This window comes from Oncorhynchus clarkii, chromosome 5 (assembly GCF_045791955.1).
Source record: "Oncorhynchus clarkii lewisi isolate Uvic-CL-2024 chromosome 5, UVic_Ocla_1.0, whole genome shotgun sequence".
NCBI classification, from domain to species: domain Eukaryota; kingdom Metazoa; phylum Chordata; class Actinopteri; order Salmoniformes; family Salmonidae; genus Oncorhynchus; species Oncorhynchus clarkii.
This window is the reverse complement of record NC_092151.1, coordinates 70,287,497-70,311,446: the sequence shown is the minus strand read 5'-3', so window position 1 is coordinate 70,311,446 and position 23,950 is coordinate 70,287,497. Positions and strand designations below refer to the sequence as shown.

Genomic DNA, 23,950 nt, shown 5'->3' with positions numbered 1-23,950 from the left:
GGGCTCGGGAGAGACGAAGGTTGAAAGTCATGCGTCCTCCGATACACAACCAACCAAGCCGCTGCTTCTTTAACACAGCGCACATCCAACCCGGAAGCCAGCCGCACCAATGCGCCGGAGGAAACACCGTGCACCTGGCCACCTTGGCTAGCGTACACTGCGCCCAGCCCGCCACAGGAGTCGCTGGTGCGCGATGAGACAAGGACACCCCTACCGACCAAGCCCTCCCTAACCCGGGCGACGCTAGGCCAATTGTGCGTCGCCCCACGGACCTCCCGGTCGCGGCCGGTTACGACAGAGCCTGGGCGCGAACCCAGGACTCTGATGGCACAGCTGGCGCTGCAGTACAGCGCCCTTAACCACTGCGCCACCCGGGAGGCCGATTCTCTGACCTTTTGATTGGGTGGACAACATGTCAGTTTATGCTGCAAGAGCTCTGATAGGTTGGAGGATGTCCTGTGTAAGTCTATGGAAGGGGGTGACGACCATGAGCCTTCTAGGTTTTGCATTGAAGTCAATGTACCCAGAGGAGGACAGAAGCTAGCTGTCCTCCGGCTACACCATGGTGCTATCCTACAGTGTGCTGCTGAGGCTACTCTAGGCCAAAACAGTGTATTTTAATAAATTATTTGGTGACATGGATATATTTGGTATAGTTGTATCTACAGAAAAAGGATAACCTTTCACTAGTTTTATGAAATTCACTGAGGATGATCCTCCCCTTCCTCCTCTGAGGAGCCTTCACTCATTGAAATATATTTATTCATGTGGCTCAGCGGTCTAAGGCACTTCATTTCAGTGCAAGAGGCGTCACTACAGTCCCTGGTTCGAATCCATCAGGCCTATCAGTGGTGTATTTATGGCAGAGCAAACACACCCTAGACTGTGTACCCATTAATACTGCAGGTGAGTGTGTGTGCGTGCACACACCTTTCACCCCAGAGTTTTTGCACGCAGTACTGTAAAGTATGGTAAGAAGGCTCTTTAAAACTGAGATGGCTGCCATGGAAAGCACAGTGGATGACAGAACGTACACAGCAAACCAGGAACATTCCCAGGACATGTGCTAAGATTCCCATTAAGTTCTAGTTTGCGTTTTATCTAACAATATGATCATAACATCCCAAGAATGACCTAAGTATGTTTTGATAACCATTTCTTTTGTTAGTTTTAAATTAAATACCCTTGGAATTGTCTCCTCTAATATTCACAAACATGTTGTGCACAACATCTGGAACAGTCCCCAAACGTTCTCATTACGTTTTCCAGTTAATGTAATAACAATGCACAAGTAATGTTTTTAGAACATACTGCGGCAACAAAATGTGAGCGCAACGTCCTGGGAACATTCTTTCAACATCAAGTGAATGTTATATAAACATTTTATAATCATCAGCACAACTGGACAGTTTTTGTGTCATGAGAACATTTGCCGCAACCTAACGAATGTTCTGGGAACTTTCACAGAACCAATTTTGGTATGCTGGGTAGTGTAGAGTTCAGTTGAACCTTGCTCCACATGAATTACATACTGCCCTGCTATAGGCAACCTAACCAGAGGGCTTAGCCACGAGATAAAATGAGTGAGGAAGGCTGCACTACAGAAATGATTTAACAACTAGAATACAACTGTGCTGGCCAGAGAAAAGGGTGTATAACAAAGGGAGTAAATTGTGAATGTTACTGTATCCCTCCATTATTTGTCCATCTGGCTCTCGGAGGCCTGCAGCATTCTGTGAGTACAACTACGTTCAACAACACACAAATAGCATTGGTCGTATAGTAGGGGTGGTTCAGTAAACTATGCTAGCTTGATGATTAGTATTCATATTTAGGGGATGAAATGGTGCTAACCATTGTGTGTATGTGTGGCAGCATCTGGCCAGTACTCTGGGGTTGGTGTGGCTATTCAGTAGGGTTGTGTTTGCACACGTATACACCACAGGAGATAAGACAACACACAAGCTTTAACATGTGTGTGTCGTCCCAGATGTGGCACATTTGGAGACATTGTTCTAGTGGGACTGTTCCTGGCATCAGTGGACTTCGGGAGAAATCTACTGGGCTGGATTAGAACATAGCCTTCATTATCACCAAATGCATGCTTTTCAACCATTCGCTGCCTGCACCCGCACGCCCAACTAGCATCACCATCCTGGATGGTTCCGACCTAGAATATGTGGACATCTATAAGTACCTAGGTGTCTGGCTAGACTGCAAACTCTCCTTCCAGACTCATATCAAACATCTCCAATCCAAAATCAAATCTAGTCGGCTTTCTATTTCGCAACAAAGCCTCCTTCACTCACGCCGCAAAACTTACCCTAGTAAAACGGACTATCCTACCGATCCTCGACTTCGGCGATGTCATCTACAAAATAGCTTCCAATACTCTACTCAGCAAACTGGATGCAGTTTATCACAGTGCGATCCGTTTTGTTACTAAAGCACCTTATACCACCCACCACTGCGACCTGTATACTCTAGTCGGCTGGCCCTCGCTACATGTTCATCGCCAGACCCACTGGCTCCAGGTCATCTACAAGTCTATGCTAGGTAAAGCTCCGCATTATCTCAGTTCACTGGTCACGATGGCAACACCCACCCGTAGCAGGAGCTCCAGCAGGTGTATCTCACTGATCATCCCTAAAGCCAAAACCTAATTTGGCCGCCTTTCCTTCCAGTTCTCTGCTGCCTGCGACTGGAACGAATCGCAAAAATCTCTGAAGTTGGAGACTTATCTACCTCACCAACTTTAAACATCTGCTATCTGAGCAGCTAACCGATCGCTGCAGCTGTACATAGTCCATCGGTAAATAGCCCACCCAATTTACCTACCTCATCCCCATACTGTTTTTATTTATTTACTTTTCTGCTCTTTTGCACACCAGTATCTCTACCCACACATGCTCATCTGATCATTTATTACTCCAGTGTTAATCTGCTAAATTATAATTATTCACTCCTATGGCCTATTTATTGCCTACCTCCTCATGCCTTTTGCACACAATGTATATAGATTATTTTTGTTCTACTATGTTATTGACTTGTTTATTGTTTACTCCATGTGTAACTCTGTGTTGTTGTCTGTTCACACTGCTTTGCTTTATCTTGGCCAGGTCACAGTTGTAAATGAGAACTTGTTCTCAACTAGCCTACCTGGTTAAATAATGGTGAAATAAATAAAATAAATAAAAAATCATAACCCTAATCCTCAGGACTTTTGCATCAACATTATGAGTAACTGACTAAAAGCTAAAGCAGAATGAGCATTATTTATTCAATTGATGCATGTGTGTCATTCCAACAATGATTTATTTTTAATAAAAATAATAGTTTGATGATAAAGGATAGCAGTAGTCTCTTGAGCAAAAGCTCACTAAATGTACAGTACAACTGTTCAACGTGGATCATTTCACAGTACAACTGAAAAATTATCAAAACAATAAATGTTTGTGCATTTATTAAGTCCTTTACCACATTTAAACGTACTATTGTTGCTTTTCCATGAAAGATCTATTTTCACTCTACCATCTAACACTAAACATTATAGTAGCTTCATAGGCCAATAGGCAGATAAAGTACAAAAGGCAGATGAAGTACATTAGCTCTCACAGTGGAACACTGTCTGTGAATACAGAAAGACCACAGTACCAATGAGCATGTAGGGATTGCATGTCCAAAATGGCCTCAAACCATACCAGAGTCAGTTAGTTCAGAGCCAGCCAAGTCTAACTGTAGCGTCTCCTCTCACTGTTATCATCTGTCAGTTCTCCTGTGTGTTGTCCTCTTCTCCCCCGGTCAGGTAGCCCCAGTCTGTGAGCAAGTCTAGTCGCTGGGCTGGGGGGGTGGAGAAGTATTTTCTCTGTTTCTGGGAGTAGGTTTGGACTGGGGGGACGATATCTCTGTAACTCCAGTCCTGTCAACACAGATTATATATTCTCTATATCCTCTTTAAATGAATCATACATAATTATATTTATTAATATGCATCATTTGCACCCATTATTGATATAGACAGTATATAGTTGCAGACCTACCTGCCATGCTATCCTTATTGTTGATCTATACTTATTAATCCAGTATATTGTAGCAGGGCTATCTGCCAACCATATTATTGATCAATAGTTATTACTATAGTATATAGTTTAAATCCTACCTGCCATCTGAGGTTAAAGTCCTCCAGTAGCTGTATCCTATCCTCCCTGGTAGGAACACAGTCTGGAGGAGCTGTCTGCTGCAGCTCCGAACCCACCTCAGACCCAACAAACACTAACATAGCTCTGATAGCAAACCAGCCCCCCAGACGCGGGTGTATACACACACCAAACATCTTCTGTAGAGGTGACAAGAGGAAGGGAGGGGGGAGAGGAAGACAAAGAGGTAGTATAAATAGTTTTATAAGTAATACAAATGACTGGCCATCTGTGAACCAAAGAACATACAGCACCCTATTTATCAATTTATTAGTAAATTAATGACTGAATAACCCCTTTGGACCTGTCACTCACCTTCTCCCCCCAGGGGTGGTCAAGTATGTCGGAGCGTTGGTAGTAGTACACAGCTCCCGCCACATGGGCAGCACTCTGGGCCAGGAACTTGGGCTTCCTGCTGGGCAGCATCTCATAGTCATAACTCACATCTACCTTCACACCTGGAAAACACTACAGGAGGGAGAGAGAGATGGGGGGGAGGTAGAGAGGGGAGAGAGATGTGAAGTGTGGCCCAAGGGTGTGTATTAATTAAGTCTTGTAATGAAATATGTTTAATAACAACTAAACGGAAGCAAACAGAGTAAACGAAACGGGGAGTGACGACCTACCTGAATTTTTGTTCAATACAAACTCTTTTTGTTGCAAAACCTTTTTATTTTGGAGTAAACTGTTTCAAAACGTTTTTCAACATCACTCCATCAACACCCCAGGTGTTTATGCAGTGAGTGATGCACTGGTTGCCCCCGCCCCCCCCACCCACCTCAGAGACTGTGTTGTTGATGCAGTGTTTGACACACTGGTCTATGGGGTCTGCAGACACCCCCTTCCAGCCCCTGCTCTCCATGAAGGGCAGGAAGGCCTGTTCAAACATGGCTGGAGTGCTGAGCACCACCGCTCCCAGGGTGTCATCAGGGTAGGACAGGTGGAGAGAGGGGGGCAGGACTACATTGTACCAGCCAATCTGGGAACACATGCACAACAAAGAATACAAATGTGGGTAACTTTTGTAGCGATTGAGGGGGAACAGCCAGGAAGGGACACGTTTCAACAACCCTGTCGTTATTGGACAGATATACTATCACCTGTGCCATAAGTCCCAAACCTATTGGTAGACTAGTCCAGTATGGTCAGCTTTTATCATTTTCATATGAACAAGGCATGGCTGAGAAAGCGTGTACGAACTTTGAATTGGAGGTTGTCAACTTGACTAGTTTAACAATTGACGACACGTTCACTGACAGTCTGACAATATTTTAAAAAAGGGCCACGTTTAAAGTTTGACGCAAATTATTTTAACAAATAGCTCGAATGGAACAGCGGCCTTAACGTTACCTTCAGTGGATAAACTTCAAACCCCAACTTTGACAGATGATTACTCAAAGCTTTTCTCACATCTTCCACATTGACCGTGGGCAGCGCCATCACTGAATGTTTAAATGTGTTGGGTTGTGGGAAATAGTGTTCTCTATCACGTGACTCTCTTACTTCCGCGTTGTAAGCATTTAATCTATCAACTACAATACCCAGAACCCATTAGGGCAACATATTATACGCAATCACGTTGAGGATTTAAAAGTGGAACAGGACAGTACGTAAGTAACTAGCTAATAATGTACATTTCTGCTCAATGTTTTAATAATGTATAATATGTTCTGTAATGTTAACCAACCTTTGAATTGTTTCATCCATCGCTGAAATATCGACCTTTAGCCAGCTTTCTGTTCATGCACTGATTGATTTGTGATTTTGAGTACTTGGTGCCAGGGGCAAATCAACAGTAATGCGAACGTCGCCATCGTGTTCAATGTATAAACAAATCACTAGGGTGAATGTTAGCTAGCCGGTCAATCATGCATTGCAAACAATGCCTCTGACTGTCAAATTCGAACGCAACGTTAGCAACAACACAAAGGCAAGCCCAAAACAAAAGCCACCTGCAACGGTACTTAGCTAGCGACTGTTAGCTGTGTTAACTCATCTGTCAATGAAGTGTCATTGATTTGTGTTAGCCACCTCATCATCATCATTCAGCAACCAACCAACTCGTCTGGAGTTACAGCATCACACGTTGGTTATAAAATTCTGGCCAATGCAATGGCTAATCTCATTCGTGTACCATATACATTTCATTTATTTGTTTATAATTTTGCTTGTTTTTATAAATTGTTTTTACAGTACTACTGATATTGATTACTTCATTGTAGGGAAAGAGCAATAAAGGCATTTCACTGTACTTGTGTACAATAAAACTTAACTTGTTGAGATGAAAAAGTTGACAGTGGAGATGTGGGCAGAAGAACACACGAATGAATACTGGATTATGTAGGGATTTAGAGGGACAGTTTGAGCAGAGCATGGACAAGATACCCTGCAGGTAGAGGGCAAGTGCTTTAACTTTTGTGCCATAAATACTCAGACATCAGTCTTTGCACCCTTGTCCTATGGTTTGAGTAGAGCAGCCCTGACTGAGATGAACTGGGACAACCAGCTGAGCTCCATCCTCTCAGCAGCTGATGGCAGTGTTGCCAAGATGAGGGTGAGTAGCCAGTAGATGGCACTATAACATAATTATGCATACGTGGCAGTGCATTACCAAGGGCTTCATCAGAAGAGTTGACTGCTGATTATTAGCAGTTAGCTAGATTCTAGTTTTACAGTATATGATAGAAACATTGAAGTTCATAAATACCCTATGTACTTTCCCCACTGTGTGTTGACGGGGTTCATGTTTCCCCAGGAGAGACTGACCACGCCAGGGAATTATCCAAAAGGAAGAGAAGGTGAGGGGAGATCTCTGTGGTCTTTAAGATGGCTGACTGTGACACACTTTCTCTGTTGGTGATTCCCCCTCTTTTTCTGCTCCTTCTTATCCTCTCTGTCTCTTGCTAACTCAGTAGATCTCTTTCCAGTCAGGGAGGTGGCTAGTGTGTCAAATTTTGAGCTCCCTCGTCCCCCCCCTCTCCCCAAGTCCTCCATCTCTCTCCTCCCCCCTCCCTCCTCCGCTGTGCAGTGGGCAGACCTGGCAGCCGTCCAATCACAACTGCAGATCCAGAGCCAGGTCCGTGCGTGTGCGCATACGTGTGTTCATGTGTAACTATCATTTTTATTACATAAAAGGTGCATAAATAGCCCTACATTTTAGCTAATTTCTTCTTCCTCCTACTCTTTTTTGTTCTAATGGTTGCCAGGCCATAGAGTCTCTGACACAAAGTCTTCATGACATGGACAGAGAGAGACACTCTCAGCAGCGCCACATACAGGCACTACAAGGTACATACACCTATCATTATCACACAACACTAACATTTACTGCTCAATATACCAATCCTGATTGGTTGAGTGATTGATTTGTTGATCGAATATTGTAGATGTGTTATTCTTCTATCTCTCAGACGAGGTTCGCAGGCTGCGAGAGCAGGCGACGGAGAGGGAGAGAGAGCGGGAACAAGAAAGGGATGGAGAGAGGAGAGGGTCAGGGATGACTAGTCCAGAAGTGGAGAGAAGGATGGACCAGTGGAGGAGAGATGTGGGCCGTGAGCTCAGCACTCTGAGAAGGCACATCACCAGAGCCACATCGCAAGGCAACCTGGAGGAGAGGTGAGGGGGCAGGGTTTTACTCACCTGTGAGGTTCAGGTGATCATTATTGTATGTGTAGCCCAACACCAAATCAACCATTAGCCCTTAGTATGGACCATACCGGTTTGGTGAAAGCTGATTGTTGTCCTTTTATAGTTTCTGCTCTAAGCTGCGAAGGGAGGAGTTGGATCATTTGAGGAGAGAGGTGGACACACTCAAAACCCAGCTCAGTGAGTCTCACATACAGTCTTGTTCTCAGTTTTTTTTCTGCAGGACTACACATGTCTCAGACTCAGAGCTGTTGAGAGGGCAAGCACAGTCTCGCTTACTCCTACTCCTTTTCTTTCATCGTATGTGTGTTTGTATTTGTGTGTGTGACAGGGAGGCAGGAGGAGGACATGTTTCTTCAGCAGTCGGAGGCCAGAGAGACGAGGAGGCAGTATGAACACAGCTGCAAGGTATTAATGAATGAAGGAATTAAATTAACAATTGAATAATTAAAGAAGGTAATTTGAGTGACTTGTTTTCTCTCTGTCTCCCGACCTCTAACCTCTATACTTTGCCTTTCCCCAGACACTAGAGGAACTAACAGACAGCTACAGAAACCACAGCTTTGACCTGGCCAAGACTGTTTCTCAATACACACACACAGAGCAGGAGGTCCGCCAGATCAGGTGTGTGTGTGTGTGTGTGTGTGTGTGTGTGTGTGTGTGTGTGTGTGTGTGTGTGTGTGTGTGTGTGTGTGTGTGTGTGTGTGTGTGTGTGTGTGTGTGTGTGTGTGTGTGTGTGTGATGCTATCACTGTGTCCTGCAGGATAACTGTATCGGAGCTGAAGGACGAGATCAGGAGTCTGATTCTCCGGGAGAGACATCACACACCTACTGTTACACTACACACAGCAGGTAAGAGACACAATCCTACTGTTACACTACACACTGCAGGTAAGAGACACACTCCTACTGTTACACTACACACAGCAGGTAAGAGTCACACACCTACTGTTACACTACACACAGCAGGTAAGAGACACACACCTACTGTTACACTACACACAGCAGGTAAGAGACACACACCTACTGTTACACTACACACAGCAGGTAAGTGAGACACACACCTACTGTTACACTACACACAGCAGGTAAGAGACACACACCTACTGTTACACTACACACAGCAGGTAAGAGACACACACCTACTGTTACACTACACACAGCAGGTAAGAGACACACACCTACTGTTACACTACACACAGCAGGTAAGAGACACACACCTACTGTTACACTACACACAGCAGGTAAGAGACACACACCTACTGTTACACTACACACAGCAGGTAAGAGACACACACACATATCTACTCACCTGAGTAGTATAACCCTGTTTGTCTATTAACCCCCCCCCCCCCCCCTCCAGTTCCAGCATTAGCTGCCTTCTCCCGCTGTAAAGATGCCAGGGGTCAAAAGGCGGAGCCAGACTCGGACTCTGATGACTTCAGTCCCACCCCCAGTCTGGCTGAGGTCAGCTCTGATGACCTGTCCTGGCTGGATGACAGAGACACAGGTATACTCACACTTTGCTCCTGTCACTGAGGAGCAGAATGAGTCCCATTATGGGTCCAGTTTGTTTCAGAGGAACAGAAAGTGTTGTAACCCTCTCCCATACACACCACACATGTACATTTGGGCTGTAGATCTAACCGTTTCAGTGACTCATCACAACATGTCTGACTTACCAAGGAACAGGAGGCTGGATTAACAGTGTACATGTGTCTGTGTGTGCATGCGTGCCTACCTGATTTGTGTGTTCGCACCATAGAGCTAGCACAAAGGAAGAGTGAACTCTTGTAGTTTTTGGATGTGGGTTCATGTAAGACACACACCAGTGACCTCCATTGAAAATGTGTTCTGTGACTGACTGTCACTCTGCTTGCCTGAGGAGAGGACCGAGAATCCCTCATTTCCTCTCCATCCATGTCTGCTGGTCAGCAGTTTGAGAAACGTGTGTGTGTTTGGATGGGATACTAAACACTTCCTGTAGTGTGTGTGTGTGGCATCATCTAATCTAATTATCCTGTCCGCATGTGCCTCAATTGCCCTGGGAAACATTTAGAGGTCTGATCCCAATCTCTCTTACGGGAACACTACTGCTAAAACCCTTGGGACTAGTACACACACACACACACGTTGACGGTTCTTCTCTCTTTCAGCTCCTCCTCTAGCAGTACCTCGGGTACATCAGAGCTCCCATTCTGCAGGAAATGACCTCAGAGGACCAGGAAGTGGCCTGGACGATGATGATCTTGATGATGATGATGGAAACCTGGAGTTGGGGTCAGACAGCCCCCCCGACCTCAGCCTCAATGACCTTTGAGAGGCTTCGTCATGCCAGTGTTCTAGAATGCTATGAGTTCTTTCTTTGAGGAGTTTTTGGGCACGAACCTCAAACCCTGACTAAAGAGGATGATGAAAAGGCTGAACTCTGCTTGAGAAAAAGAAAGCACCTTATTTTAAAAACTCCTATGTGATTATGCTCTGTCTTTTGTCTTGTGTCAGTGTTTTTTGGGAAAAGGTGTACAATAGTGTTTTGTATTACACACCAATAGTATTTAACTCAACAGTGTGGCAGCATTCTGTGATTGTTTTAATGAATTACATCTGGGGAAAGCTTTGATTTCACTGACGATATACAACTTGATGATCACTGGTGTTTTTGAGTCTAAGACCATTAGTAAAACATATGGTGGACTGATGTTTACTTTTACTATCTAAGGCTGATGCAAATCAGTGAGGTGCTCTCTGTTATTTGGTACGGTATTTTGATCTATTTACTGTAAAGTATTGAGATGCAGCCCAGGCCTCTCTTCCCTCTCGCCTTTGGACCACAGACAAGTCCTGCTGTGTAACATGAGTCGGTCTGTTTAATATTTCAGCAGTTAGAGACTGTCTAGCCAGATAACCCCTCCCCGCGAAGGGGAATGGCCCATGGAGCGAGGGACCACAGATGGGCTGGGGAGAGGGTGGTTAATGGAGGGGGCAATGGGGAAGGGGTGAGATAGGGAGGGGCTTTGGCCATAGTGATGACAAGTTTTAATGTGGATGATTCAGGGCTTTCTCTTACAGTTCTATCACACACAGCCAAGTACTAGACCGCTGCTTGTTTAAATGTTACATTGACTCACTGTCCGGCCTGTAAAACAAATGTGATGATTTTGGGCTTCTGCAATAAAATTCTGGATAAAGAGCTGTAATAAAATAGTTCATTTGTTGTAGTTACTTTTGTTAGTGTGTGTGTGCGTGTCAGCCACCGCAGCCCAACAACCAAGATCTGTAATGAGAGAGGAACGAGGATGGTTTCATATCTTTAATCAAAAAACATCATCACTCCGGAATCGACGTCAAACAGTAAAACATATCAACCTTATAATACAACCAGTTAACTTTTTGGCACTTCATATAAGGGACTACTAATACATGGGTGCAAATGAACTACCATTCCACTCCACATGGAGTCAAAATGAACTACCATTCCACTCCACATGGAGTCAAAATGAACTACCATTCCACTCCACATGGAGTCAAAATGAACTACCATTCCACTTCAAATGGAGTCAAAATGAACTACCATTCCACTCCACATGGAGTCAAAATGAACCACTCTGTTTCAACTCTGACTTAAGTCCCGTTGATGCAGATAACTGGCAAGGCAACAAACGTCAGCGGCGTCTGCAACAAACAAATCTGGTAGCCCAAGCAGGAACACTAAAGCCTAGACTAAATCCGGACCGTGGAAGATCTACACTATAGCGTGATTGAAATTTAAAGGCAATGGTTTCGCATTCATGGAGACTGCATTCACGGGAAACGCAACACACGTCGGCTCAATTGGAAATGACCTTTACATTTCAATCGCGCTGTAACGCGTATCTTCAGCAGTCTGGATTTCATCTAGCCCTAAATCAGCTAACTTTGACAAACATTCAGAAATAGACTATTGCTTTTCTAATTTGTTTAAAAATGTCAACTTTGAAGTCAATTATACCATGTCGTTTGATTTCAAGTCTACCTTTCTTTATGAAGTTGGAATGTAAAGTTAATTCAGAATATTATGAAATTTAGCTGGCTAACTCTTTGACCCTGCTTTGTGCCATACTCCACTGTCTGTGCCATATATACTGTCTCCAATACAGGCCTATGGCTTCAACTCAAGTCTCCCCAATAGAGGTTGGGGTAGGGAAGGAGGGAGGGGGTGTTCTTTTCTCCTGTGTGTCTAACACAAGCAGACTAACACACAGACTGCATTCCCCTCACATCAATGGAGCATTATGCTCATTATGTCACAAAAGCCTTACATTAAAGAGTTTCTCTCTCTGACCTTGTGCTATACATTTACAATGTCTGTGTTCATGGAGTAGTTTATCAGAGTCCCCTTCCCTTGAGACAGTTAATGGACTGCATGCTAATGGTAGCGGCTAGCACTGACTGACTTAGGCAACAAGTTACCCTCATGTCAAGTAGCTACACGATTAAACCAATGAATGAATTGTATTGAAAGACAACTGGCCAAATTCAGTTGGAAACACTGCTGCTGAATCTGCCCAAGGCTCTTCCTTACTAAGACATGTTAGAACATAGGTCTCGGCCTGGCTGTGAGAACTACAGTAACAGACAAACCAGCCTTAGAGTTCACAACACGTGCTTTGAAATGTAGAATTCTAACAGGCATGGAATGTATTGAGCCGCCATCGAGGATGGTTTCTCTGTATTGTACTCTGTAAATAGCTCTAGTGGGGTGGAAGAGTCCATTCAGGCTTTATATAAAGATAAATGTACTAAAGATACTCAGAGAGACAACCTCCCCCTTACAAGTGTGACTGACCAGGTTTGAACCCAGGTTGTCTGTGTAACAGTATAAATTTAGACCGTCCCCTCGCCGCGGCTCTTGCAGAGCAAGGGGAACTACTACTTCAAGGTCTCAGAGCAAGTGACGTCACTGATTGAAACGCTATTTAGCGCCCACGCTAACTAAGCTAGCCGTTTCACATCTGTTACATCTGCAGGCCACAAGGCTGTGTTAGCCCAATGAACTAACACCACCAGAGACTCCCAATAGAGAAACAAAATGAACAATAACAAGCAGGATCTTTAGAGAGAAACTAGTTTCCATGGAAACGCTCAACTTAAATACCCCCAAACCAAACCAAACCCCCCCACCCCCACATACGCACGTGTATGCTCGCTCAACCATGCACAGACACGCACACACAGACACACACACACATACATGTCCTCTGTAACGTAAAGTACAACCGTACTGTACAACACTATATAGCCAGGCACAAGTAGCCTCTAACTAGTGATGAAAGAGAGGATCCCTCGTTACCGAACACTCAACCAAAACACAGCTGACAGAGTGCACTCTTGAATATAGAAGGTAGAATGTAGAAGTGGGAATGCTGCTGATGGAACTTCGGATCCACATAGACCAGGAAAAGAGCTGGTCACAATCACACAGAAACCCCCTGTTGCTCACAGAGACACAAAGGTGGTGAGGGAACGCCAGGGATGCATCTCAATGGTCTAAAATGGCGCCTCCCTCTCCTCATCTCCTCCATCTGCACTGATTTGAAAACACAGGGTCGATAAAAGCAATATGGAGGATGCCTATCAGCAACTGGCTTTCACCAGTCCACGTCTCATGTCAGTGCGGATAAAAGAAAGGATATGAGGACAGGGGACAAGGATAGAAGGCCAGGTTGGACTATAGAGAGGGAGAAGGTCTGTGGGGGTCTGGCTGTTCCATCAGGTCAGACTGTGTCCTCCATCATCATCAGTAGCTGTACATAGACAGGGGAGTATCCTCCATCATATCATCCTAAGCAGGGGAAAACACAACAGGATGTAAATGGTGAGCGCTGGTCAAGATGACAGGTGGTGAGTGACGTAAACGCTAATGCTAACAATGGCTACTTAGTGTAATAACTCACAAAAGAAGACTGATGCTTACGCAAGTCTTCAGGTCTCATTAATGTTAAGTGTTACACTGTCTCTTCACCTAGCCACTTGTGTTCTACTGTCTCACCATAGGCAGGTCCTGGAGCCTGCGGAACTCAGGCCGCTGATCCCGTCGTCGCAGTTTGATGAAGAGGAGCAGGGTGATGATGGCTGCAGTGACGATGAAGACGGACACTAGTCCAGCTAGGAGAGGGTCCAGGGCAGGTCCACCACTATGGAACACTGGTTCCCCTGCTCGGGTGAGGGGAACATATTATACTATATATACATATATACCACAGGAGGTTGGTGGCAACTTAATTGGGGAGAACGGACTTGTGGTAATGGCTGTCGTGGAATTAGTGGGATGGTATCCAAAACATCCAACACATGGTTTCCATGTGTTTGATACCATTCTATTAACTCCGTTCCAGCCATTATTATGAGCCATCCTCCCCTCAGCAGCCTCCTGTGATATATAACATAATATATTAAAATATTAAATATATCATATTATAAAATATAAACACAAGCTATTAACAGGATGTCTTACAAAGAGAATAAGACAGACTTGATTGTAGGGTAGTGACAGAGAGAGCGAGCAAGCCCGGGGCTTTCTGGGCATAGGACTAAACTGACGCACCCATCATTGAACTGGCATCCCAACAAAAGCTATGCTGTTCTTTGTTTCCCTGCACAAGTCTGCCCCACCCCACACACACACACTCCCTCCTAAACATCTAAGGGTACTATCAGCACCACCACCCCACAATCATCTCTCTGTCTGGCAAGTGACAGAGCCAGTCATGGGACTGACGACTGGACCGTTTAGGTTTAGTGTGTGTGGTTTTATTAGACCGGGGTTGGATGTCTCCCCCCTTTATACGCCAGAGAGATCATAGTATATAATATTGTGGTTGCTGCTGTTTGATAACAAATGAATCCTACAGACGAAGAACCATATATGTGACATTTACAAAAAAAATGAGATATACATGAACAATCATTATTGGACACCCTTTTTCTATAGTGAACCGGTTTCACAAGCTTTCCACGCGCTAATTAACAATAATTTTAAATTTAAAGATAGGCTCTCGTGGAATAACCGTTTATGTGCACCACTCAGAATGGACGGACAAGCGCACAACCTTTCTGTTGCTGATGAAAATCGCTGAAATGTGGGAAAGAAACGTAAAACAAAACTAAAAGAATGGAAAGACAGGCAAAGGAAGATCTTACGGGATGCGGGAAAACCCTATACAAATCGTAAGGGTCAAGAAAAAACTGGGAAAAGCTGTCCAAAAGAGGTATGTGGAAGAACTGTATATCAAACAATCAAGATAGCTAGCTATAGAGCACAGTAACTAACATGTATGTTGTGGGTTGTCTAATTTGTAACTATAGAGAAAACATATTAGCTAAAGTTCGTTGGCTAATAACTCATACATTATCGTTACAAATGTTATTGCTAGATTATAGAAGAAACATAGGTAGCTACTTTTTCTCGATCCACCGGATGATTCGACATGGCTACAGTAGCTAGCTAGTTACACTGTATCCTGCAGGGAAGAGCGTGTTCCACGACGTGCAGAAAGGAGTGTGGAAAGTGACTGATGAGCGCAAGCTGCATCTGTTCAACAGTTTCTACACTGTCCCATACGAGAAACAACAAGCGTTGATTCTCTCCGGCTTAGAACAGGTTAGAAATAAGACAAAACGCCTATTATTATAATAGCTATATTGAACACTTGCATAGTTTAACTTTGACAGTAATGATACGTACATTGACGTTAACTCTAAAAGTGCTGTGTTACACAATGGTGCAATACAAACTCATTCTGTGTATAGATTGGGAGTGTTTTGTAGTTCTATGGTATGTTCACATTGAGGGCTTCATTTTAAATGAGACTAAGATTTCATGACTCAACTTTTAAGAAAAGTAATCAGTGCTGAAGTTGATAGACCACCTTTAAATGAACCTCCATACAAATGAATTAACTACATATTGCATTTAAGTTATTTACATGAAGGGCATCTGTAGTTGAAAGTACTTAAAACATCATATCAGGTGTTAAAAAAGGACATCTTACAAGAGTCATGCAAAATGTCACATATACTGTTCTTCCACAAACTGAAATCATCACTGGAGATATACTGTTCTTCCACATTCTTAAAATGAAAACGGCAATAAAAAAAGTATTTTTTGAAATAACAAAAAAATATAAATTGTTGTTGGAAGATATGGGTATGGTGAATTATTTGTCAACCATAAAACACCTAATGTGGTACACACAATTAATAATATAAAAATAACTGATTATCTTAAAATTGAAAAATTGTCACATATATGGTTCTTCGTCTGTAGGATTCAAATAACAAAACACTAGCAACATAACACACCCACACGCATACACAATGAATCCATCTACTCACCATCCACTACATTGAGCTGAGAGGGGATGTCGGCATGCGTTTTAGCCTGGGATGGAGGGCTGCTGGCTGGGGTGGAAGCCGGGAGAGGGGTGATGCTGGATGTCTGGGGCTCAGACGTAGGTAGAGCTGGGGGAGAGGTGGTGGTAGTGGTGGTGGGAAAGGGACTGAGGGGCTGTTTAGGCTGGATAGGGTTAGAGGTATCTGGGTCAGGGCTGGGGGTTGAGCTGGGCTTGGGGGCAGCGGAGGTGTTAGTTGGGTGGGTCTCAGGCCTAGTAGGGGCTGGGGAAGCGGTGGTGGTGATGGGTGAGTGAGTTTTGGAGGGATGAGGGGCATGGCTGGATGGAGTGTTGGAGTAGACAGGTGTGTGTGTTGGGATGGTGGAAGGTTTGTGAACGAGGACTGTGGTGGTGGGTGTGTGTGTAGGGGCAGTGTGGTTGTCAGAGGGAGCATCAGAGGGCTGTGCGGTTTCTTCAGTGAGGTTCTCCGGGCCAGGGGTCTTCTCAGGGATGGGAGTGGGGGCAGGGACCCCCACACTGGTGGCTAGAAGAGAGAAGAAGAAAGGTTTTTAAGTGAAACTCAATACAAAGAAAAGAAGGACCCATTAATGTATCAAGTTTGCAAATATTTTTATCAAATAGAAAAGCAATTGATAGGTGAAAAGTCACAGTCAATATCTGCATAAAAAAACATTCAACAAGAAAAAACACAGTTGAACGCACACAAACACACTCGAATTAGCAGTGTATCTTCTAACTCCCAGCCAGAGGACACAGAGGAGAGACAAGCAGCAGTGTTGTGATGAGATAATATATACCTGTAAAACCTCCCAGAGGATACAGATACAGAGAGTGGGTGAGGTGCAGGTGGTGGGGGTGTATGTTTGCAATGAGCCAATGTGTGTGTGTGTGTGTGTGTGTGTGTCAGGCTCCAAACTTTCTCACCTTTCTGTGCGAAATCACACTGCATTTAATCACAGCACATCTCTCCTCCTCCTACTCTTCCACCCCCCTTTGGTTCTACACTCTGCCCTCTTCCTGTATGCCTAACAACTTGCTGTTAATTCTCTGTTAATTCTCTCATGATCTTGTTTTTTTCCCTTAAGTTCTCCCTCTTCTGTCTATCTCATTTCTCTCTTTGTGCTCTAGTTAGTAAACCCAACAGTATTCTCCTTTTAAGGACCATGTTCTGTCTTCTAGTGTGTGTGTGTGTGTGTGTGTGTGTGTGTGTGTGTGTGTGTGTGTGTGTGTGTGTGTGTATCATCACAGCCCAGTCACAGCTCTCCACTCTGCTTGTGCTGTGTCTGACTATGTTGTGGCTTCTAAGTACCCCTGATCTAAGGTGGCATGGCTCTAAATAGACTGAGAACAAGCTGAACCCTTTATCTTAAACAAATTATATGTTTAAATGTCAAATTTGAAATGGTATTTTATTAAATAATAAAGTAGTCCTCCGAACCAATAAAATTCCATTCATTCTATTTTTGATCTTATACAGTACATTTACCTGGGACCTCTTTTACCACTACGACTGCTGTGTCGTTGCTACTGCTACTGCTGCTGTTGCTACTGCTGCTGTTGTTGTTGGAGAGCCCTCCATCAGTGAGGTTGCTGGCTGGCTTTGGGGAGTCTGTGCTGGGGAGGGACAGAGAGCCTGGAGGAGAGGGAGAACCTCCAGGGAGGGGTGCCTGAACAGCCCCGGACATACCTAGGGTCTGAGGTCCGTCTGAGGGAGAGGAGTGAGCACCAGGGTCCTGGCCTGGAAAAGAGAGACAATCAGGGTGACATTTTGACATTCAGTTAATTTGAGTGTGTTGCTGAAGCAGTGCACAATAAGGAATGATGTAAGGAAAGTCATCAAACAGTATTTTCATGATCTCTGAAATAAGCCAATCTGTGAATGATGCATTTCTTCAGTCAGATAGTCCTTGTTTTCCAGAAGAATGACATATCTATTAGATCCCTTCAGGACCAGTTAGGATCATTTCTTCCAACTCCTCCTGAGAAGGGGAGGCTGCTCTATTTTTAAAGAAGTGTAGACAGAGAGGATAGATGGTCTACTGGAATAGATGGTGAGGCAGAATACAGATGTAACATGTATTATTCAACTCTGGTCTATGTCTGCTAAAGAGGAGACATTGGGGACATGCCGAGAATGGTTCCTTTTACATTTTAAAGGACTGCCGTCACGTAAAATATGCATATTCAAACACCACTATCTGTGACTGTCTGTTGCGCTGACATTTTCAGTTAAACAACACGATTCCTATGCAATTAAGGAAAGCTTGATCCAAAGTGAGCTAACATTTGGAACCCAAACAATAGCCAACCAGTAACACTCAATAACCAATTTAAGAAGATGAGCATCAGATTAGATACTTAGATTCACTAATCTCTCTTGTTCGTTCCCTGCCTAAACAATATCTAGTCTCAACAGGCTCACTGTAGTAATCAGGTAGGTTTTGTCACTGTCAGCATTGGTACCATAAAACATTGTAGTTGTTTTTTGCATGGTGACCCACAAGATGAAAAACCCCAGGTCTGTAACCACACGTTAGTGTTGAACCGTTAGGGAACATTAGTTCCAAAAGAACTGCAGAATCGTGCTGATGTAAATGGGACATTTTTAGCTTTGAGTCATGCCTGTTGTCATGCTGTATACACGGTTCAACAGTTTTATTGCAGCCAGAAAGGTCACATGTGCTATCTGTCTGTCTCTCTTCTCCTCTGTCTGTCCTTCCCTCGTCCTCATTTCCATCTATCTATTCCTCTCCTCCTTTCCTTTTCACACTCCTCCTCCTCTCCTCTCCCCCCTCTATCTGATAAAGTCCAGACTACCAGTCTAATGCCATTACAAGCCAGTGACACAGTGACGTGGAGCCTCTTATTCCCCTATCCATCACTCACACAGCTCAACACACACAAACAAACACACAGTGACGTGCACACAACATGCTGACGGCAAGAAAGCCCATGCATGTACACACAAACTTTTGACATAGCTATAAAAGACCATGCACACACACACAAACGTACACATACCAGTGTGTGAAAAGTGAGTGGCTGTACAATACTGGCCCTGTTCCCCTGCCTCATCTCTGTTAGGGCTGCTCAGGTCAAGCTGTGGGGGGAGGGTGTGTGTTGTGTCTGGGGAGCTATGAAGGGAACCACTGTTTGCCATAGAGAAACACTTTCCCCTTTTCATGCGTTACAGGGTCACACACATGAACACACACTCAGGGCGATACAGCATGCACCTGGGGAAATAACTTGACCCTTACATCTGAAAGAACAGCCAACCATTTCTCTGCTAACAGATTTGCAGTTTTCCTTTCAGCACTGGGTGTGTATCTGTGTGAGAAGCTATACTGTGGCTGTTTTCTAGACCCATATTTAGGCTATACACATTTTTATTTTATTTATCTGTTATTTTACCAGGTAAGTTGACTGAGAACACATTCTCATTTGCAGCAACGACCTGGGGAATAGTTACAGGGGAGAGGAGGGGGATGAATGAGCCAATTGTAAACTAGGGGTTATTAGGTGGCCGTGATGGTTTGAGGGCCAGATTGGGAATTTAGCCAGGACACCAGGGTTAACACCCCTACTCTTACGATAAGTGCCATGGGATCTTTAATGACCTCAGAGAGTCAGGACACCCGTTTAACATCCCATCCGAAAGACAGCACCCTACACAGGGCAGTGTCCCCAATCACTGCCCTGGGAAATTGGGATATTTTTTTAGACCAGAGGAAAGAGTGCCTCCTACCGGCCCTCCAACACCACTTCCAGCAGCATCTGGTCTCCCATCAAGGAACTGACCAGGACCAACCCTGCGTAGATTCAGAAGCAAGCCAGCAGTGGTATGCAGGGTGGTATACTGCTGGCTTAAATCTATGGACAATCAGTATAACAAGAATATGACAATGCTGCTCACTGAAATAGGCCACTTATTTACAAACACACAATCCTCCTAAGACCCTGTATAAAAAATAAACATCTGAAAAATCTGTATATACTCAGATTAAAAATGTAAATGTCAGAGTTCACATGGAATATAGCAAAGGAAACATTGTGTGCAACAGTGGCCTTTTCAGAAATCCTTATTCAGGTTTTGTTTTTTCCTTGGTTTGGCCTCTGTGTAGCCTCTCCTCTCCCCCTTTTCTATATTTCTCCTCTCCTCAATCCTCGTCACCTCCTCTCCTCTCCTACAATTGAATCTAACCAAGCTTGGTAGAAAAATGTCAGTTGACTACATGACTATAGACTAGAAGATGACTGGATGTCACTTTAGTTGACAGCATATACAGCCAACTCCAGGCTTTGACATTCAACTGACTGAGTTTCCACACTCATTTACGAGCAGCAGCAAATGCCATCCTGTGACTCTATGCTATTTCCAAGTTCATTTTAATTCCAGTTTGAAGACCTTGTGACAGCATCGTGCTGCAATTAATAAAACATTTTCAAATGTCAACCTGTGTTTCCCTGTCCTTACTTAGCTACTGAAGACTATACACTCTGCTAAGTAGAATTGAGTCAGAAAGAGAGAGAGAGAGAGAGGTGAGAAAATAGAGAGAGAGAATGTGAGATGGCAAAAAGAAGGATGGAGGGGTCAGAAAGGGAGAGAGAGATGGGAGGGAGAGGTGAAAGGCAGAGTTGTAAGAGAAATGGAGTGTGTGTGAGGAGCTGAGATCAGGTAGAAGTATGGAGGAGGAGGAGGAGGAGCTAATACTGCAGCAATAAGTGCTCTGTACTTTTTTAAACACTAAGGCCTGTGCTGTCTCTGTATTAGATAAGCAATATGCGACTTTAGTTTTGGGCTGGCTTCATTGCTGTCAAGAAAAGGGAGACAAAAGGGAGAGACAGAGGGAGCTGGCCAGAGCACAGCTAAGAGTGTGGCAGGCACATAAATGTTTGTTCTGAACTAGAAATAACTGTGATTGTTCCAAAGCCTACTCAGCCCCTCCTACTGAGTGCACACACACACACACACACACACACACACACACACACATACACACACACACACATACACACACACACACACACACACAGAGTATGTATATTGGATACACAAAATTGTAGAAATCGTTGGTACAATAGGATAGAGTGCTTGACCTGCAACCCTAGACCACAGTTCGAGTTGTGGTCAGGCACTGATTTGGGCCTAAATTTGCGATTTTTTTGGTTGGAAAGTGTGCTAGACATCTAGGAGCTGTGGCAGACACACAGGGCATCTGTAAGAACCTTAAGTTCTAGGAACTAGGTCTTGGAACTTGGTAGGAACACACCCAGTCTGCCTGCATCCTCCCTCTGTGGTTTGACGAAACAAATATAATTGTGTGCATCTCAAGACACTAGACAAGTGTCCTGGGGTACACCCAGGGGCCGTGGTTACTCATTTTAGTTCCAGCCCAGCACTAACACCTGTTTGCCTTTGATTAGTTGAATCAGGTGTGTTACTGCTGGGCTGGAACAAAAATGTGCAACGCTGTGGGCCCTCCTTGTAGGAAAGGTTTGAGGAACACTGGTCTAAGGCAGCATCCTTTCCCCTTTCCTTCATCTGCACCATAGAGTGAACAACCATTACATTATCTATAATGTGCACAAAGATATAACACCCACACCATGGAACCAGGGTCCAACCCTACAACCCCCATGCTTGTCCTCAGAAGATGACCCTGTATGTGTGTGTGTGTGTATGCGAGATAAAGAGACCCTAGACTGATTACAGTTAAACAGACAGTCATTATTCTGAACAATAAAAACTGATCAATAGAAATATCTAAAAACAGCTAATTGTGTGTGAGAACTACTGTATATGCTGAACTGTTTGTGAATGAAATCTCTGTTCATTGTAGCACACCAACAAGACAACTTTTAGTGGCTGGTATTGCTCAGTAACTGATTCAGAGGGAGTTACAATTATCATGGTAGGCCTACCACTTGTTAACAGTGTCATAACCTAGGCATAGACTGTCTGCATCTCTCACACACACCTACTTCTTTACTATGACTGTGAAATGTTAACTAATAATGTGAGAGACAGAGCAGACCATCAAATTAAACACAGAGAACAAATATAGGATCAGCAGATGTTTGAGAAAGAGAGAGAGAGTGCAAAGAATGACATGATAAAATGTAAAGGTGGATTTGAAATGGCAATTCAGTATTTACCTCAAGAGGTAAGCAGTAGCAGGGATGACAGGAAGATAGAGAGAAGAGGAAAAATAAATGGACTGAAATAACTGCTAGAGGCATAACTGTATTATAAACCTACAGACACAATGACTTCGACCTACAGCAAATAAATCACATGGGCTTTTTGCTTATTCAAACAGGCCACAACTTATCCATCATGCGCACGATTAAAAAACTAAAAAGGATCTGATTGCCAGGACTACAATGTATTATGTGTGTATTTATTCTAACAACCCCCGAAACACAGAAGTGCGAATCCCAGAGCTTCTTACCTTCTACAATCGAACCCAAGCTGAGGATCAGAGCGCACAGAGCGACGAGTATTTTGGTTTCCATCGCTCTCTCCTGTGATATAACAGTAACTATTAGAACACGGATGCCGTCTCGTCCTCTTCGCAGAGGTCTATTGTAGTTCGTTCTCTGTGGCCTCCCAACTATAAATAACTGTTAGCGCGTCGGCCCTGTGGAGAGCAGGAGTGAGCTACTGTAGCTTGCTTGACGAGTCTCCGAAGTGCACGAATACAAAGTATTCTCCTAAGCGAATACAAAGTGCCACGTGTTTAGCGCAGTTATAGTTGGGTCTCCTTCCCTGCTGACTCACGAGTTCTAGCCACTGTTCCTCGGCAGTCTGACGAACACACAACGTAAAGAGATCCAAGCCAAATAGACTGATTTTCCTATTAGCCTTTGGTCAGAAAGAAGAGTGTCATCGCTGAAACCATCACTACCAGTGACACAAGTGCCAATAGAAGGGGCGTGATGGAGAGAGGGGAGGGAGGAGAACCAGGAAGAGGCAGAGAGACGCCCTGAAATTACAACTCATACAGCAAATTTATCACACAGTCTGTGACAGAAATAGAGGACATGATTTTCTCTATAAAGGATGCACAGAGGCATCTATGTTCGTTCTATGGTACAGAGGAGAAAATAGGCAGAGGCATCTATGTTCTACATAATGTTCTAAGAAAATAAGCCCAATATACAAAACTTTGTTTTACTAATTTTTAGGAACATTTACATTTGTTGGCTCTCTGGAAAGATTTTTTAAAATTTGGTGTGTCTCTTTCAACTGACAAGAAATATAGTCATATTGAAAAATCCTATCTAAAAAAATATTCAACTAAATTGCATTTCCCACCAAGGAAATTGAAGACTACTGTCCTGTCATCAACTGACATAACTGGCTATGACATAACAGGGCGTTTTACTGTAATAAAAATGTATGCAATGTTTTCAAACAGCCACCAAGAGTCCCCGTTGCACAGTAAACCAATCTACAAAGCGACGAGAATCCATAGACTTACCCCTCTCGTCTTGCCACATGCAAGCAACGTCAGATAGAGTGAATTTCTGTCACCTTTTCATCAACATTTAGGTAGTCTATCTTGCCTATGTATTGTTTGGAAGTAAATGCAAAACATCCATGATGTTGAATACCATAAGAGTCAAATATATGGCTCTGCATAGGGCTGCAAATGTATATCACTACTATATACTTTAAAATTCAAGACTGGAACATACGTGAAATATATACCA

General features: G+C 43.9%; 3 protein-coding genes across 4 annotated transcripts; 1 reads left to right on the top strand and 2 right to left on the bottom strand.

Moving 5' to 3' along the window:
- Positions 1-3,261: 3,261 nt before the first annotated feature.
- Positions 3,262-5,638, bottom strand: LOC139410194 (metabolism of cobalamin associated C). The gene is made up of 5 exons (XM_071155657.1): positions 5,547-5,638; positions 4,975-5,175; positions 4,512-4,664; positions 4,160-4,336; positions 3,262-3,919 (listed from the first exon to the last, which is right to left on the bottom strand). The coding sequence occupies exons 1-5, from the start codon at positions 5,634-5,636 to the stop codon at positions 3,767-3,769; spliced, it is 774 nt and encodes a 257-aa protein (XP_071011758.1). The 5' UTR covers positions 5,637-5,638; the 3' UTR covers positions 3,262-3,766.
- A 145-nt stretch (positions 5,639-5,783) lies between these two features.
- LOC139409313 (cingulin-like protein 1) lies at positions 5,784-11,045 on the top strand. The gene is made up of 12 exons (XM_071154260.1): positions 5,784-5,806; positions 6,669-6,750; positions 6,952-6,994; positions 7,109-7,272; positions 7,403-7,484; positions 7,607-7,811; positions 7,948-8,021; positions 8,173-8,249; positions 8,365-8,465; positions 8,605-8,693; positions 9,205-9,351; positions 9,998-11,045. The coding sequence occupies exons 2-12, from the start codon at positions 6,685-6,687 to the stop codon at positions 10,159-10,161; spliced, it is 1,212 nt and encodes a 403-aa protein (XP_071010361.1). The 5' UTR covers positions 5,784-5,806; positions 6,669-6,684; the 3' UTR covers positions 10,162-11,045.
- A 91-nt stretch (positions 11,046-11,136) lies between these two features.
- On the bottom strand, positions 11,137-23,170 carry LOC139409312 (putative uncharacterized protein DDB_G0290521). 2 transcript variants are annotated; one of them, XM_071154258.1, is made up of 5 exons: positions 22,687-23,170; positions 17,718-17,969; positions 16,215-16,754; positions 13,870-14,033; positions 11,137-13,662 (listed from the first exon to the last, which is right to left on the bottom strand). In XM_071154258.1, the coding sequence occupies exons 1-5, from the start codon at positions 22,748-22,750 to the stop codon at positions 13,618-13,620; spliced, it is 1,065 nt and encodes a 354-aa protein (XP_071010359.1). In that variant the 5' UTR covers positions 22,751-23,170; the 3' UTR covers positions 11,137-13,617. The 2 variants fall into 2 exon arrangements, with proteins under 2 accessions (XP_071010359.1, XP_071010360.1); XM_071154259.1 differs by having other exon boundaries at positions 17,919-17,969; positions 22,687-22,950.
- Positions 23,171-23,950: the final 780 nt, after the last annotated feature.

Excerpts from the sequence above, each read along its gene's own strand:
- LOC139410194 (XM_071155657.1), bottom strand. The coding sequence starts at position 5,636 with ATGGCGCTGCCCACGGTCAATGTGGAAGATGTGAGAAAAGCTTTGAGT. Across the intron at positions 4,337-4,511 it reads ACCACCCCTGGGGGGAGAAG|AAGATGTTTGGTGTGTGTAT; the intron begins GTGAGTGACAGG and ends TCACCTCTACAG. Across the intron at positions 3,920-4,159 it reads ACTTTAACCTCAGATGGCAG|GACTGGAGTTACAGAGATAT; the intron begins GTAGGATTTAAA and ends CTGTGTTGACAG.
- LOC139409312 (XM_071154258.1), bottom strand. The coding sequence starts at position 22,750 with ATGGAAACCAAAATACTCGTCGCTCTGTGCGCTCTGATCCTCAGCTTG. Across the intron at positions 17,970-22,686 it reads CTTGGGTTCGATTGTAGAAG|GCCAGGACCCTGGTGCTCAC; the intron begins GTAAGAAGCTCT and ends TCTCTTTTCCAG. Across the intron at positions 13,663-13,869 it reads GGCTCCAGGACCTGCCTATG|GATGATATGATGGAGGATAC; the intron begins GTGAGACAGTAG and ends TCCCCTGCTTAG.
- LOC139409313 (XM_071154260.1), top strand. The coding sequence starts at position 6,685 with ATGAACTGGGACAACCAGCTGAGCTCCATCCTCTCAGCAGCTGATGGC. Across the intron at positions 7,812-7,947 it reads CAAGGCAACCTGGAGGAGAG|TTTCTGCTCTAAGCTGCGAA; the intron begins GTGAGGGGGCAG and ends GTCCTTTTATAG. Across the intron at positions 9,352-9,997 it reads GCTGGATGACAGAGACACAG|CTCCTCCTCTAGCAGTACCT; the intron begins GTATACTCACAC and ends TCTCTCTTTCAG.